General features: G+C 44.9%; 1 protein-coding gene across 3 annotated transcripts in view; it reads left to right on the top strand.

Annotated features, from left to right (window-relative positions):
* The first annotated feature begins 1665 nt into the window (after positions 1–1665).
* znrf3 (zinc and ring finger 3) overlaps positions 1666–15495 on the top strand; it is a 68842-nt gene continuing 55012 nt past the window's right edge. For 2 of the 3 annotated variants that reach the window (XM_069716351.1, XM_069716353.1), the window contains exon 1: positions 2119–2516. In XM_069716351.1, the coding sequence (XP_069572452.1) occupies positions 2286–2516 (231 nt within the window). In that variant the 5' untranslated portion in view covers positions 2119–2285. Of the gene's footprint in view, positions 1720–2118; positions 2517–15495 lie in introns of those variants that run through there. The other variant, XM_069716352.1, reaches the window with a different exon arrangement.

Raw genomic sequence — 15495 nt, forward strand, 5'->3', positions numbered from 1 at the left:
TGAATGTGTGTGTGAGAGAGTGAGAGAGACAGAAGAGTGTCACAAGGCAGCTATGAGACATGTGGAGTGGATCAGGATTCATAAAACTGAGTGACGTCCAATGTGATCTGTAAATTATTGTCATGCTGTGGGCGCTGAAGAACTTCTTAAGTTTCAGCTTTGAATTGTTTTCAGCCCCGCATTTTTCTTTTTCTTTTCTTTCTTTCTCTTTTTTTTTTTTTTTTTGAGTCCAAACACATGTTGACCATCACGCTTTCTTTCGGAGGCGGCTGCATTCTTGACCTAAAAAAATCCTCACAGTTGGTTTTAATAATCACACTGCCACACAGCTGACAGCAAGATGAAACCTTGTTTTCTGGTGTGTTTTTTTTTTAAATTTGTAAAATTTTGGAGAATAATCACTGTGCAGAGCTCAGCCTTCATTTGTGAGTTTTCTTTGCAAGAGGCCTGTGTGGTGAAACTACCACACACAGGTTTTCAAAGTGGAATCACTCAGTTGCATGCGCCAGTGTTATCTAATGTGAAGGAAAAGACACATTTTTGAGATAGCACTGTTCAATAGCCTATTAAAAACAATGAATGCCCAGTTTCATCATCGCTTGTATGGCACTATGGCTCCTTTCACGGATTGTTCAATTGGACAAAGGTTCAAATCCTGTTTATTTTTCTTCTTCTTTTGAAGAAATGAACAGATAATGCATGTTTTATCTATTCTTGCCGTGTCCTTTCAGGGCATAGTGTGTTTATTCTCAGATACACATAATGAAGGCTCAGACACACTGAAAGAATAGGCACCAGGCAGGAGACAGTGTCCAGGAAGTCTCACAATACGCTCTTTATTGTAAACAGAGAATTAACTGAAAATATTTTTTACGCAGTAAATAATAGCAACAGTTCGTGTCACAGAGCTTTGTAGGATACACCAGCGTATTTTAAAGAGCTGATAGTAAAACAGATTTTTGTCAATAAATGCATGATGAATCACAAAAGTTGCTCGCTATTATAATTTCACCATCCAGCCATTAATTTGACTTTCTTTAGATAAAAAAAATAATATCCAACTACATTTAAACATCTATAGGTTTAAAAAAAAATAAAAAATGCCTGCAATGATCTATGATTAGCTTGTCAGGCCTGTCCTGATGACGACAGCCGGTTTGAAGATGAAAGGCAACAGTGGATCTGAGATCTGGCGCACATGAACTGCCTTTAAACTGCCTTTAATTCATGAGCAGGACCTTAAAACAGCTCAATTAGAGGGATATCTAAAAAGTACCTGAAGTAGATAGATAGATAGATAGATAGATAGATAGATAGATAGATAGATAGATAGATAGATAGATAGATAGATAGATAGATAGATAGATAGATAGATAGATAGATAGATAGACAGATTGTGTATGTTTGATATATTTTGTTTTCTTCTTTAAAAATTCTTTTTGTTAAATAAATCCTGACCTTTGTTTGAATAAAAAGGCAAAAATAAATAAAAAACTTCACTTGTCAGTCAAACTGAGATTCTGCTCCTACATCCACCACACAGCAGCCTGTAGGTTAGCAAATCTGAATGAGATTGAAAAATTAGCCCAGTTAAATCATGAAGAGTCCTGAAGAGGGTAGTGTTTGTTTTAAGGTGGTACGAAAGCTGAAAACGTGTCAAACTCGGGGAAAAGCACCCCACGGGGCGGCCAGGGAGAACAACGCGGGGCTGAAAACACGGTATCTACTTTATATTCAACTCAAGTAACTGAATGAACTCGGAATTTACCACGTAACCTCAAGATTTTTCTAACAATACGTCGTCCTCTCAGTGCGCACTGAAGTCCGCGGTGCCTCCTTAACTGAGTGCTGGCACTTCAGAGTGGGGAGTGCAAAGGAGAGGGTCAGAAAGAGTGGTGGGTGGGGATAGAGCCCTTTTGGGAGAGAGAGAGAAAAAAACTCCAAAAAAAAAAAAAAAAAAAAATCACGTGTTTGCAGATCAAAGGAGATCCGCTTTGTAGAGGAGGAGGAGGAGGAGGGTGAGAAAGAAAGAGGGAGAGAGAGGGAGGGAGGGAGAGAGCCAGAGAGAGAGCCAGAGAGAGAGGCAGCGTTTGCAGGCAATGTAATTGACAAGGCTCGCAGTGGTGAAATAAACACGCTTCAGCCCAGGCGCAGTTTTTATTGCACAATTTGGACTCTTTGGACGCATAGCCCGCAGCGCGCATAGACCTGACTTCAATTACCTTCACCCGATTTATTAATCCGTGTGAAATTATGTCCCGATCGGCGCAGATCCAGCCGGCAAGATGATGATTTTACCAAGGAGAGGCTCGGATCGTGTGCCCGACTCGGTGGTCCTGGTGATCTTGGTGGTCGCCGCTTCTCTCGGTCCCGTTTTCGCCAAGGATACAGCCTTTGTGGAAGTGGTTCTGTTCGAGTCCAGTCCCAATGGAGATTATACTACTTACACGACTGGCTTGCAAGGACGGTTCTCCAAAGCAGGAGCCACTATCAGCGCGGAGGGGGAGATCGTTCAAGTACGTGTAAAGTGTCTTTTTCTTACCGGGGAATGACAAGCAACGGTCCCGAGCAACACTCCCGCTACCCGGGGTGTAATTTTACCAAGCTGCCCAGCTTCAAACTTTTTCCGCAGGGGCTTGGGGGGGGGGGGGGGGGGGGGTTGACAAGAGTTGTGTACTGCGTGTTTGTGTTTGTGTGTGTGTGTGTGCGTGCGTGTGTGCGTGCAGGCGGTGTGTAAGGATGGTACTAAGCTCGCAAGCATATGCGGTCACAAGATGGCTCCTATCTTGTGGAATTCATTCACAGGGAAAACATGCTCTTGCAAGTTATTTTGTTGATGTCTGGAGCTCTCTCGAGCGCTCGTTACAGTTAATTGCCTTCAACCTTCAACACACGCGTTGGGGACTGTTTTCCTAAAAGGATTCAAATCCTCCACCGCCTCCAAAAAAAAAGTTTGTCAACTTTTAGCTGCAGGTTTCACGCATTTCGCAACAGCAACACGACTGCGGGGCTTGCTGTTTTGGGCTCAGTTTTGACAGTTTATCCGCTTTAGTGTTTTGTTTCGGTTTGATACTCGCTTTTAAAACCCGCCAAGTAAGCTTTTGATGGTGTAATCTGTTGTTATTGACCGTGCCAGCATGTAAAATAACCCCCGACGTCCCGCTCCTCGTTCGTATGTAGCCGTCAGCAGCGCATTTGAAGATGCAGGTTTTTGGTTCTGGCTTACTTGTGGCTATTTTGAGGCTTTGAGAAATAATATAAAACTAAAAACCCGAGTAAGTATTCGTCCCAGAAGAAGCTTCTATCTTTTATTTGCTGGGCCCTGACATGACAAGTGCACTTGGCTGGAGCTGCTCATGCTTGGATCGACCATCCAACTTCTGGCTGAGTGGAAGTCACTCAAATCTGAAGCTGTTCTTCTCTGCCAAGTGTTTATTTGAACTGTTATCCTGCTTTCTTTCTGCTTGGCCACTGTTTGTGAGGCGTCCATGTGCCAAAGCTGTAATGTTTAATTGTATATTTCCTGACCTTCACCATGTCCTGCCGGGATGCACAGCTCCTTCAGCTTCCCTGTGGATGATTGGAGGACACTCCAATGTGAAGCAGTTTTTTTGTGTGGCCACTCTTTGGATTTGAATCCAAAGTGCCCCATATTGATGTTAATGTGGATGCAGTTTGTTTGCAATTGATAGTTGGACCGATGTGTTTCAGATGTGAAGGTAAATATCGGATCAACTCTCAAGGTGCCACTGCATAAACGATGCCTCCCAAGCTACAGCTAACGTGACGGCTCAGACTTTGTTTTCATTCGTTATATGAAGAGCTGCTAAAGTGTGGAGTCACAGTGAGGAAACTATTGAGCTCCATGAGCTCATGGCTGCAGTGGGAGGGCAGGTTGAAAGGGTTTTTAACTTCTGTACACATTTGAGTTTAATCAAGTTGCATCAAGTGTGTAGTGATGAGCTGTATCACAAGAAACCTCGACTGTGTCGTAAGCCTCTCTGCTTCGCGACAATGCAGCCAGTTGAGATTCATTTGCATATTTGTCTTTGCGTTAACGTGCACTGATACTTGATTTCCATATCTCGCTGCACCCTTCGCTCATCCCTCGCCACCCTGCAACGACGTACACAGCAGCATCCTTTATAAGTGCACTTTTGTTTGCCTAAAAATGAAGACTCGTCCTCTTTTTTTTTTTGTAAAAGCAAGACGATACGTGGGGATCAAAGGAGGTGATACTCAGCACAAAAATGGGCCCTGTTTATACACGGTGAAGGCCATTTGGCGCCACTCGGTAACCGCACAGAAATGTCGGACCTCAGCTTTACATCGCAAACCACATCTATTTAGGTTTGCTTTCTTTACTAACATAGCTTCTGACCACTTAGAGGCAGCTTATATTTTGTCAGGCTATAATGAGGGGCAGTTTGTCCAGCGTGCAGCACTGTCTTGAATTTCTTACAGCATATATTCTACCAAAGATTTATGTAAGTTGACACTGACAATGAATGACAACCATACAACCTGAAGAGTATAATTTTAAACTGGTATCGAATTCCCGACTTGTAAATTCTATACTTGTGAAATAACATCGCAGTAACGTGTTGTGGAAAGTCTGCGGTGTTGTTTTACACTGGAATTGGGTTGAAGACAAATATTTAAGTTCTTGTGCATTCAGTTGTCCGCAGTGACCTCCGCAACCGCTCGCCTACGTTTTCTTTCAAGGTTTGAGCCCCTTCGCGTTGAGTGAATCGAGCTTGGTTTGGGCTGCCTGAGGTTTATGGAGCCTCCGAGTCCTCTATTCTGCTGTTTGATCAGAGCCCAGAGGGGTTTGCATTACGGTGTGTGTGTGTGTGTGTGTGTGTGTGTGTGTGTGTGTGTGTGTGTGTGTGTGTGTGTGTGTGTGTGTGTGGTAATGGCCAGACCTCAGCAGGTATGGGTTCAAATACAGGGAAGAAAAAAAAGAAACATGGGGGGGGGGGGGGTGTTCCTTGGCAACGTTCCTGAGCAAAGACCAGACCACGATCACCGCTCATATCCTCCCAACTGGCCTTTGCTAATTCCCTAAAGCTAACACCCCCTCAGCTCTGCCTGAAGAGTGTGAAAAGTGGCACATGCTGCTGGGGCCAAAAATAATAAATTAAGTTAATTTCCTTCTTGCTCTCTTCTAAAACGGTGGGGGGGTCACGGGCACGATGACGCAGATCATGGTCACAGTGCCAAACCCCAGGCTTCCCAAGCCAGTTCCCTGATTACTACAGTTCAACACCGTAATAGCAAACTAATCAATGTCACCTTAAATCATTCTGTCAAGGTGTGTGTGTGTGTGTGTGTGTGTGTGTGTGTGTGTGTGTAAGGAGTGTATTTATTTGCAGCAGTAGCTCGTAGAGAGCTGGTAGTTGTCCATGCTGCAGGCTTAAAGACTTCCTGATTCGACTGCCGTCATGAAAACATCCTGGTAATGTGAAAAACCAGCAGAGAAATTCAAGAAGTGGAGAAACCATAAATTGAACTACAGAATGTTTTACACAGCTTTTAAGTTGTGATAATTCTATTGCAGCTTCACATGCAGCAGCAGTCCTGCTCTTTAAGCAAACCCCAGGCTGGCACAGTCGCTCCTCGATGGAGCCAACCAGGTGGAAACGCAGACTCCTACGTCGGCACCGAGCCAGTCCATGCCTCTTCCAGATATCCTGATGATTTCATTGCAGCAACAGCCTCGCCGCTCACTGCGTTTTCCTCCTCCGTGTCGTCGTTGACAGCAGTCACACAACACTCCTGATTTCGGACGGGGTTCGATGTGACGGGAAAAGGCCATCTGCTGCTCATCACTCTCTATTGTCCAAATCATCTTTCCTGTAGCGAGATGAGCAGCGACGCACCGCGTGAGTTCACATCTGCCTCTGATTTCCAGCGGGCCTGTGGCCTGTGCTGTCAGCATGTGAGTGAGGAGCTGAGGCAGGGACGTGGCAGGGGCACACACGGAGGACCAGATGGAACTCGTAGTGTCGTCGGCCAGAACCAGAGGGAATAATGTGGCTTTCGCCTGCTTCCTCTCAGAAGGGACACGGAGCATCCCCCGAGTCCAGCGTCAGGAAGAAGAGGCTGCAGTTTCCCCAACACCCACCAGCCGTTTCACCTTTGAACTTCATCTCCATGCATGTGAAGTGCCAGTAACTGGGAGACTTCACGGTGCGGTTCTTCTGAAAGTGGCAGTTTTTTTTCTGCCTGGATGTGCGGGGGAAAGCGGTGGTTTTCAGCTAAGACAACGATGAGCTTAAATACTGGAGCGCCTACCTTGGAGCTGGCAGGAGATGTGTCGCGCTGCATTTAGACTATAATGAGAGCTTTAGTGGTTTAAGGCATCCAGCGCGCTTTCTCACCACAGGCTGGAAACCCCAAGAGGCCATAATGGGCCGGTCCCAGACGGTAGGTGCCAGGGACTGGGCCACTCCCAGCGCCAAAGCAACAGTAGCAGTACACAAACGCTGGTTTAAAAGGTTAAAAGTGCTGCTCCCTACTTTTTTCCATTTATTGGCTTGGCGGTCGCAGCTGTATTTTAAGTGCTATCGTCTCTTAACCGCCACCCTGTTTCACTTTCATGTCCCGGCCAAAGTAATTTGAGGCTGCGTTTCTCCCCTTTTTTGGAATAGAACAGACTAAACTGTTTTTCTCTTTCTCTTGCTTCACACCCCCCTCCCACACACAAACTCACCCCCCACCTCCACTTGGCTCTTTCTGATGCAGCCAGAATTTGTTACGCGTCCTGTATCGCATGTGAATCACTTGAAGTGATGCTGGCCACCAACCGGCATGTAACTGATGAATTGTCTCTTAAACCTCAGTTGTGTTGAGGTGCCTCGGTGGCCTGTGAATTATAATGTCCCTGAACCACTTGTTGCACACCTTTCCTCACCTCTCTTTCATATCATTCCTCTTGTGACGACCTCATTACAAGGACATAAAACGTCCCCGCGATTCATTCTTCAAAATAACTTTGCTTCTATCAAAGTTGCATTTTCTTTCTGAGAAATCTATTGATTGATTTTTGAGTTACTTTGCAAACCAATAGACCCAAAATATACAAATTCCCATATCGGGTGTCTTTAAACTGCTTTTTGTGGCAGAATATCAACTAAAAAAAAAAGTCGGTTTTTTGGTATTGAATTTACATGTGCATTGAAGAGCAATAACCAGCAAATACTTGACATTTTTTAGTTGATAAATTAACTTGAAATGATAAAACATTTCTGTCCGGGGACTAAATGAGCAATCCTTGTAGGACCAGCTCTAATACAACCTCACAGCAGGCCTGTGAAATCCTCAAAATGCAAATGTTTACCAACAATTTAGATTTTGGCACTTACCTCGCACATTCAGCTGTATGTCAACCTTAAAACGTAACTTCCTGCTGGTTCTCTGAGTACTCGTTGAAACTTCTTTAGATTGGATAACCACAGCCCCTGTTTCCCCTCCTGTCCCTGGCCCTTCTGCTCCGTCTTCTCCTGTGTCTGCCTCTCTGAGCCTCACATTCCCACTCAGTGCACAGCTCCACCTGGAACAAGTGCGTGTTGGTACTGGTGGCCCCAGTAGCTATGTTACTTTCCACTGGGTTGAATGGCTGAGCTGATCTTTGATGTTCCACTCAAAGAGAGATTAACAGTCAGCGTGGTGCTCTCTCTCCAGCACCCAGGCCTCTCCCAGGGGAACTCTGTTCCCTCATGTGGCTCTCATCCTGATCTGCTATTGATTATGTGTCTGAACTCATTTGTATGAACGCCATGTGTTTTGTCCTCTGCGTTACACTCAAGTTGTGAGGAAGTGTTCATTCAGTTTGCCTCCCCCCCCCCTCCCGAGGTTGAGATTTTTCTCAGATTTGTGCCTGGAAATGCATCAGAAGACAGCCTCACACTTCTACAGGTGGATTTTTCCACACTGCCAGTCTTCACTCAGGTTATTTTTGAAGCACCACGTTTGTGACAAGTCAAAGATGAAGAAGAGTACAGAGTGGCTTTTTCTGCTTTCTGAATAGCTCCTGGTGTGTCTGCTTGCGTTTGATGAAATGGTGCTGAAAGGCCCAGTCCATCCCCTCAGCCCACATTTTTATCCACTGACACAGAGGGTCCACAAAACAAAGGCTAAGGGGTCGAGGGTTATGAAATGACAATGCTTGCAGTAGCTCATCCAGGCAGAGGCATGCTTTGTTGTCAGCCAGGAATGTGCTGACTAACCATGGAAGGCCACAATGCCAGCCTCCCCTTTTGTTGTGCTTTTTTTTTTTTTTTTTTTTTTTTTGCCAATAGACTAGAAGGTTAGCCGAGTCTATTTCACTTGTACTCTCTACTGGTCCTTCCTCTCAGTGTACTTGTATTGTTGGGCCCTCAATCCTCTTCCATTTGTTTTCATCGAAGGAGAAGTCTTATCGCAGATCTTTCCCTCTCAACCAAGTTCAAAGTTCTCTCTTTTGTGTACATCATTACACAATGATCAGCCTCATATATCTAAAAACATAATGTAGGAAGATCCTGTCCTCTCGTCATTTTGATTCATGCTAATGTTTCAGGCCTAGTTTCATTTTCTCTGGTAATTGCTCATGGAGGCAATCGCTGTTTTTGTGCACATGGCACATCCTTCGGCCTAATGCCTTCATATTAATGTTGTGAGCACTCTCCCTGACAGCCCCTCCATCAGAAACCCGACCATTTTGTTTTTCTTCCACCTTTTGTTTAAGCTAATGGATTCCTACACAGCTGTGTCAAAGGTCAGTGTACAGGGGTGCCAGATGGGGACAAATCCGTTTCAGGTGGAAGCTCCGACCCCATTAGGTTTCCTCTCTCTCCTCATTGGCCCTTCCAGTTTCTAGAGGCTCCTTCTGTGTGTGCAGGTAGTTGTCCTGCAAGGAAGAAGAAGACCCCGGCTGGAACACAATGAGGCCAGAGGTATGATGGATTGGGCTCCCTTGGGCAGATGAGAGGGAGCCAGGTTATAGCTGCTTTCTTTGTCTAGCAGCTCCACAGTGAAGATATATCACTGCATCTTCCCACCTCCTCCTCTTCCTTTGCTAAAGATGTGCCCCAGAATTTTGAAATGAAAAATTGCTTCTCTTTTTAAGTCGTCCCTGTATCATGGATCTACTGAAGGTATTGGGGACACAGGGTTTTTCTGTTCTCTGTCTTGTTGGGTAAAATACAATCTTTGCAGAGTTAAATATATATTTTTGAAGGGTAACTTATTTTATGCAGAACAGTTGTAACCAAGGATAAATTGAAGCTCTATTTTTTTTGTAGTTGTAGGAGTAAAACCTTTGCGAGTGCATTTGGATTCAGCTCCTCAAAACCCAAAGCCTCAGGTGAAACTTTTCTCTTTTTTTTTATCTGCCAATATGTTCCTTGACATACCATGCCAATAAAAGGGCTATAGTACAGCTAAGGGCTTTGATAAAGCCTCCACAGTTCCTCCCGTCCTTCCCCTCAATCCAATCCCCGTTGTCGGCAGCTCAGGCCATGCTGCCGCTCTCTCCAGCCTCCTGGACCCTGAACAGGGAGGGGCCTGCAGGGCTGGCTGGGTGAATAGCTGCCGGGGAGTCATGCTGCGGGTGTAAACCACATGAATGTGCCGCCTGAGCAGATAGGATCAGGCGAGGCGGGGAGGCCACGATGCTCAGCGCAGCACCGCGTGCTAACATCAAAGGCAGTGCTGGGGGGAGGGAGGAGGGAAGCCGAGAGTGAGCTAGGGCTGGGCCAAACTCTTCAAAGGCCTCTCTGACTAATGCCGGCCCTGATATGCGGCGCTGCAAAACTGAAAGATGATGTAATTGCAGGCCTTGGAGCTAAATCTGCTCCCATACAAATAAAGGTGGAGGTGTTCCCTTGCACAAGAACGGTGAGAAAACGACTTAGTTGAAGCCAGAGAGTTGAGAACACTGCAGGTAAAGGTAGTAGGTCCCTCCTCGACACTCTGCTACTGTTAGGATCCTGCTGAAAGAAGTTGAATTGCACCTTTTTTTTGACAGAGGACTTGGAACAGGAAATAGATTTAGTTTGATTTCAGTAGATGGGTTAATCCACTGGGCGGTTGTAAAGTACACAACAAGTGGGACGCCGTTAATTCTGCTCTTTGTAAAGTTTATACAGGGTTTGTGTTTACATATATGCGAGGCCGTGTGTGTAGATGTACAGTGCTTCCCTTGTAATGCGTGTTAAACCAAGCATGACCACAGATCCTTTCAAAATGCCCCATGATCATCAGGCTGATAACTCATTGACAGCTCCCATGACAGTTCAGAGGCACCACACTGCAGGAGAATATCTCCCTTGTTGAGAGCACACGACAATAATTCACTGTTGTTGCTTCAGTTCGCCAAAGGTTATTTACACGCTTCTGATTGAAGTTCTCTTTTCCTTGTCCTTGTTTTATGATGGGATGTTCCCTACGGATGTTAAATTAGCAGTAAACAGCTGCACTTTTATTTATTTGAGGTTCATGCTGAGGTCGGCCCTTTAGCTCATCCTGCATCCCCGGGTCGGATTCGGAAGTCAGCGCTGCAGCACAAAGCCTTTGTTGCTGCTTGAAAAGAAGAGACCTCCTTGTTTCCAGCGCCTACTGTAGCCGTTCACGACTGTCACAGGACCATCCAGTTACTGGCTACACTTGAATGGATGGAGACAAAACACAATTCATACCCAAGCTTCCCTTTAAGGGCTGCAAATATCAATTGTTCTCAGCTCCTCTCTCGATCTTTCCGTTAATTTTCTAAGTCTTAAAACTCGAGAAAATATTGAAAAATAGCCAACAAAATTCCCCTGAGCACAAAGTAGTGCTTGAAACCCCCAGATTCATTTGCAGTTTAGATTTTTATTCTAACCTGATGTGCTTTGAGTAGTTCAGCAGTTAAATTCTGCCAAAACAAACTTGATGCAAAGATTTATCGATGAGTGAAATGCAGAGAAACACGAGCAAGATGAATCTCAGCCAGCAGTTTCTTATAATTATATCCACACAGATGTGGCAGGCTCTTCCACCGGGAGTTAAAAGTTCTTCTATTTCACTGTCAGTTCACAGGTACATTGCACCTCTGAAGTGCTGCTGTTCGGTGAGAACTGCGATAGAGCTTGGTGCTGTTGATGAGGAGGAGCCAGCCAAACCTCCCAGACACTGATATTGAGCAAAGCATTGTGGGATACAGTACAAAACACTGAAGGGAAGCTGTGTTGCAGGCAGAATATTCTTTCCTAATTTCAGTGCACATCTTTTTTTTACCCTATGTTTGCACTGTGCAGCCGCGCAGAACACAAGTGACTCATAAATGACTGATCGGACTGAAACCTTTAGATTCGTAGGCTTCGATTAAAGAGCGCACCTATCGGAGAGATGTCTGGTCAATTTGTTACATATCTTCAAAGACTGCGGTCAATTTGCCTTGTGGATGTGACATTTTCTGTCATGCAAATCCTATCCACTCTCTTGCAGTGCCGTGACCCCGCCCTTTCCCACCTTCCCAACCCCTCCGGCTCAGAGTGAACCTGAGTGTGTATGAAAAGGTCAGGACAATTACTTCTGGCCAGCTGTGTCCATTTCTTTCTCCTTGCAATCCATCTGTTCACCCCTCGTTGCCCTTGCAGGTTGCTGTCAGGAAAGAAATGTCAAGGTTGTTTTTCAGCATAGATTACAAATCACTAAAATAAGTGAAAACGAGAAGGATGGATCACATTTTTGTGTGTGTGTGTCGTGAAATGGAGGACATCATTATTTGCGTCATTGCGTTTTCTCAATCTCAGCCCTTCTCTGGTGTTTAACCAGATTCATCTTTCTGTCATGTATCACCGTAAAAGCTGCACTTTTTTCCTTTTTAGCGACCTTTAAAAAAAGGCCAAGGGGATGGGTGCTATTCTGTGCTGACAGTGTACGGGCAGGGCAGTTTGTCCAAAAACACTTGGCTCACTAATGATAACTTGTCCTTGGACATGTCAGGGAATCTAGTTTCTCAGAATGCTGTATTGAGAGAAAGGAGAGATGGAGTGGGAGAAGATGGGAATGACAGAAAAAGACGGGCCAATGCAGCCCTTTGCTATTCCGTCTGCATCCCACAGGCATGTGACAAAGTCAAATTGTCACCCCCAGGGTGACATGCATCCCGCAGGCATTTTCGAAGTAAACATATCTTGGGGAATGTGGCTCTAAGATTTGGACATTGGCCTCACTATCCAGTTGCAAGCATGATTTCTCTCTCAGATAATGGCTCCAGGAGTAAAAGATTAAAAAAAATAAGATGCATTCTTGATGTTAACACCGTTAAAGGAATAGTCTCGACATTTTGGGAAATACATTTCTTTTCTTTCTTGCTCACGTGAAGCTCAACAAAACCTTCAATTGTTTTTGTACAAACAACATGTACAACCTGTTCATTAGCGAGCTTTTGAAGTGCTGGCAGGCCGGATTATGTGTGTCATTTCTTTGTGTTAAGCTAACTAGCTGCAACCTGTAGCAGACAGACACGAGCGTGATATCAATATCCTCAGTCAAAATCTTCTCAATCAAAATGTGAAAATGATTCTCTTAAAGGGGCAGTCTGCATCGGCTAGTGCCTAATTATCTCAAATTATATTTAGTTTATGAGAAGTTTTTACATTTACTAAACCTGTGTTGCCTGGTGCTTTGGTGAATATATGGTTATGACCATGTACTATCCTATTTGTTGTTGTAGTTATAGACCTCGGGTTAATTCTGAATTCAATTAGAGCCTTTATCCAATCAGCATTCACCACCATATGGGTGGAAACAACACTTGAAGTATACTTTCATCATACTTAGCCACTCCCACCCGTCGCTGATTGGTCCGTCCTTCATAGTGACTGTGCAAACGTTAGTGTGAACAGGGTTTCCAGACTTCATCACAGCAACGAAAACTAAAGCTACGAGCAATAGTCTAATGTAGCCAGGCTAAAACCTGTGTTCTGTGGTACATCGTTCTTGGAAAATAAATCCGTTTTACATTTAGCAACAGCAACCATGGTAGAGCAGATAAAAAGTCAGATGCAGAAAGTCAAACTTCATCCACAGACATGAGAAGAAAGGACTTCATGGAAAAAGCCACACATGACGTAGACCGAAGCTTCAGTGATGTTAGACCTGCAGTTCTTTAGCCTTGAGTCTCGGTTGGGCACATTGAGCTCTTGTGCCTGCAAAAAGCTGGTTTGACTCCAGCAGACTACCGCTCACAGCTTCAGAAACACCTGATTGCTCTCATCTTAATGCTACTTGTTAACCTAGCAATCAAGTCTCAGAGCAGAGGTGTAAAATTGACAAAAATTGTAATCCATTAGCACGAATCCAAAATCCATCAGCAAAAACTAAAAATGCCTCGGATGAGTCAGTCGGTTTGTTCCTAAGGCTTACTGTAAACATCGGGATTGGATCTGCTCAGAAAGGCTTTTGTGTGAATTTCCCATGTGTCACTCTCCAGTAAGGTTTTTCTATATCACTGCTACCAAATGAACACGTTGTTGGTTATAATTCGACATACCTCAAGTTGAAACCATTTCTGAATTTTCATGGTTTGATTTAACACCAGACCATCCTTGTGCCTAAATTTGAGCCATTTCCTTTTGGCAACCACATATTGGGTATTTGGGTCAGCTTTTCTGCATCGAGCTAAGCTCATGGACAGAGGATTTGGTAAGGTACTGATGCATACATTCGACATAATTATTGTTTTGCAAAAGCAGGAGTTTGAATCGCCCAGGCAACGGGAACGCTTCAGAATTCAAATTAGAGTGTGGGATTGAGCTTTAAAGTTTGGAGGAGGTCTGTTTTCTGTTTTCGGTTTGTGCATCCAGGAAAACTCCTGTCGTTTTTTTGTTTTTTTTGCCTGTTTGATTGGTCCTGGTTGCTCATGTATTAAAAGCTGGAGTTGGCATGGTGCGTGTGCTCTCAGGAGTTGAAGCAACATGGGAGAAAGGTGAGGAAAACCCGGGAGTGTACACTGTGTTCTCTTCACAGGACGAAAAAGGACAACAACCCATTTAATCTCGAAGCAGTTTCACTTTTAATTGTAACTTAATGAAGCATAAAACGGTGAATGCAAGTACATTTCTTTCTCATCATTTCTTCCCTCGCTTTGATAAGTTCTTTCATGCAGTTTTTTTTTTTTTTTGCTCTGCTTCTCTCTGTCTCCTCTCACTCTGTTAAGCATGGGAGGGGAAGGGGGAGGGTGTATAAATGTGAGACCACACATGCTGTGTCAATGTTTGCTGGAATAATTAGAGACAATGTGGGCCAATAACGGGAGGAGTGCAGTAACCTGAACTCACTTTGTTCTGCCCCGACAGCAACACAAAAGCCATTCACAGATGCACAGATCGGCGGGCTCGGTGCAGGAGCAAACTGCACTTTTAGCCGGCGCAGTGTGCAGCTCGGAGGGGCAGCAGGAAAATGGATCGGTTTCTGTGGAGCCGCGCTCACTTCACCGTTTTGTGCCAGCTCAAAGTGATGCTGATGTCACCCTTTAAGCACTGCCTGTACATCCCTGACACCAACCCAAAAAAACAACCCTACCCCTCGTCACCCTCCCCAGTCATCCAACACATGTCCGCTGGCTTAGAGGGCCCTCTTTAACTAGAGGATATCCGGCCGCTCGGTATGCAAAGAGCCTGTGGATTCCTGACACGAGTGCGAGAGCTGGACTCAGAGGTGACTTTCAGCGTAGCCAGACAACTGTTGGATTAGCAGGACACTTTGCGTTGACTCTGAGCCAATGGGAGGCAGCCTGGCCAGAAGTAGGGCGTACTTGGTTAAATGCAGGCTAATAGATTCTTTTGCAGCATGTATGTTTGATTAGATTTGAAGCACAGCAGGGCCGCCTGTATCCTGCATGATTTAACAGTGAGCACCAGCACAGAAAGCTTCCGATTCTTAACATTTTAAAACGACAAGGAAGGACGAGAAATAATACCAAAGAGTACCAGGAGTGAATTTTATTTTTCAATACGAGACGGAAATTCCTGCAGGATGGACAGAAATATGATTTTCATGCCTAAAGATTCCCAAACAATGCACACTACGTCTCGCCCTGAGCTGCGGGTGTTTCCCCGGCTGCGGCAGAGTTGACCCGCTGCTGCGCTCACACCCCGGGGTGGACCAACTGGTTTGTCCCCTCCGGTGTCCATCTTTTGAAAGGGGACACCGCTATGGGATGCATACATCCCCTGGAGATCACTGGTGTCATTGTGGCACCTGTCCCCGCCACTCTCAGCCTGTGTCAACAGCTCAGATTTATTTACATTCACTGTTTTCTCTCTTCCAGCGAACTGAACTGGAAACAGCAGATGATTGGTCGAGTGTCATCTGGTCGTTTGTTGACTATTGCATGAAATATTAGTGGAACTTTTTTTTAAACGTAATTGTTTTTCAGTCTCACTCAAACTCTGCTGCAGAAATACTTTCCAAAGACAACAGCTCTGTTCTGTGCAGTAATACTCTTGTGTGGACTACTATGTA

The sequence above is a fragment of the Brachyistius frenatus genome, unplaced genomic scaffold (assembly GCF_029030835.1).
Source record: "Brachyistius frenatus isolate BFR_SWC_R1_liver_20210118 unplaced genomic scaffold, ASM2903083v1 Contig_156, whole genome shotgun sequence".
Taxonomy (NCBI): Eukaryota; Metazoa; Chordata; class Actinopteri; family Embiotocidae; genus Brachyistius; species Brachyistius frenatus.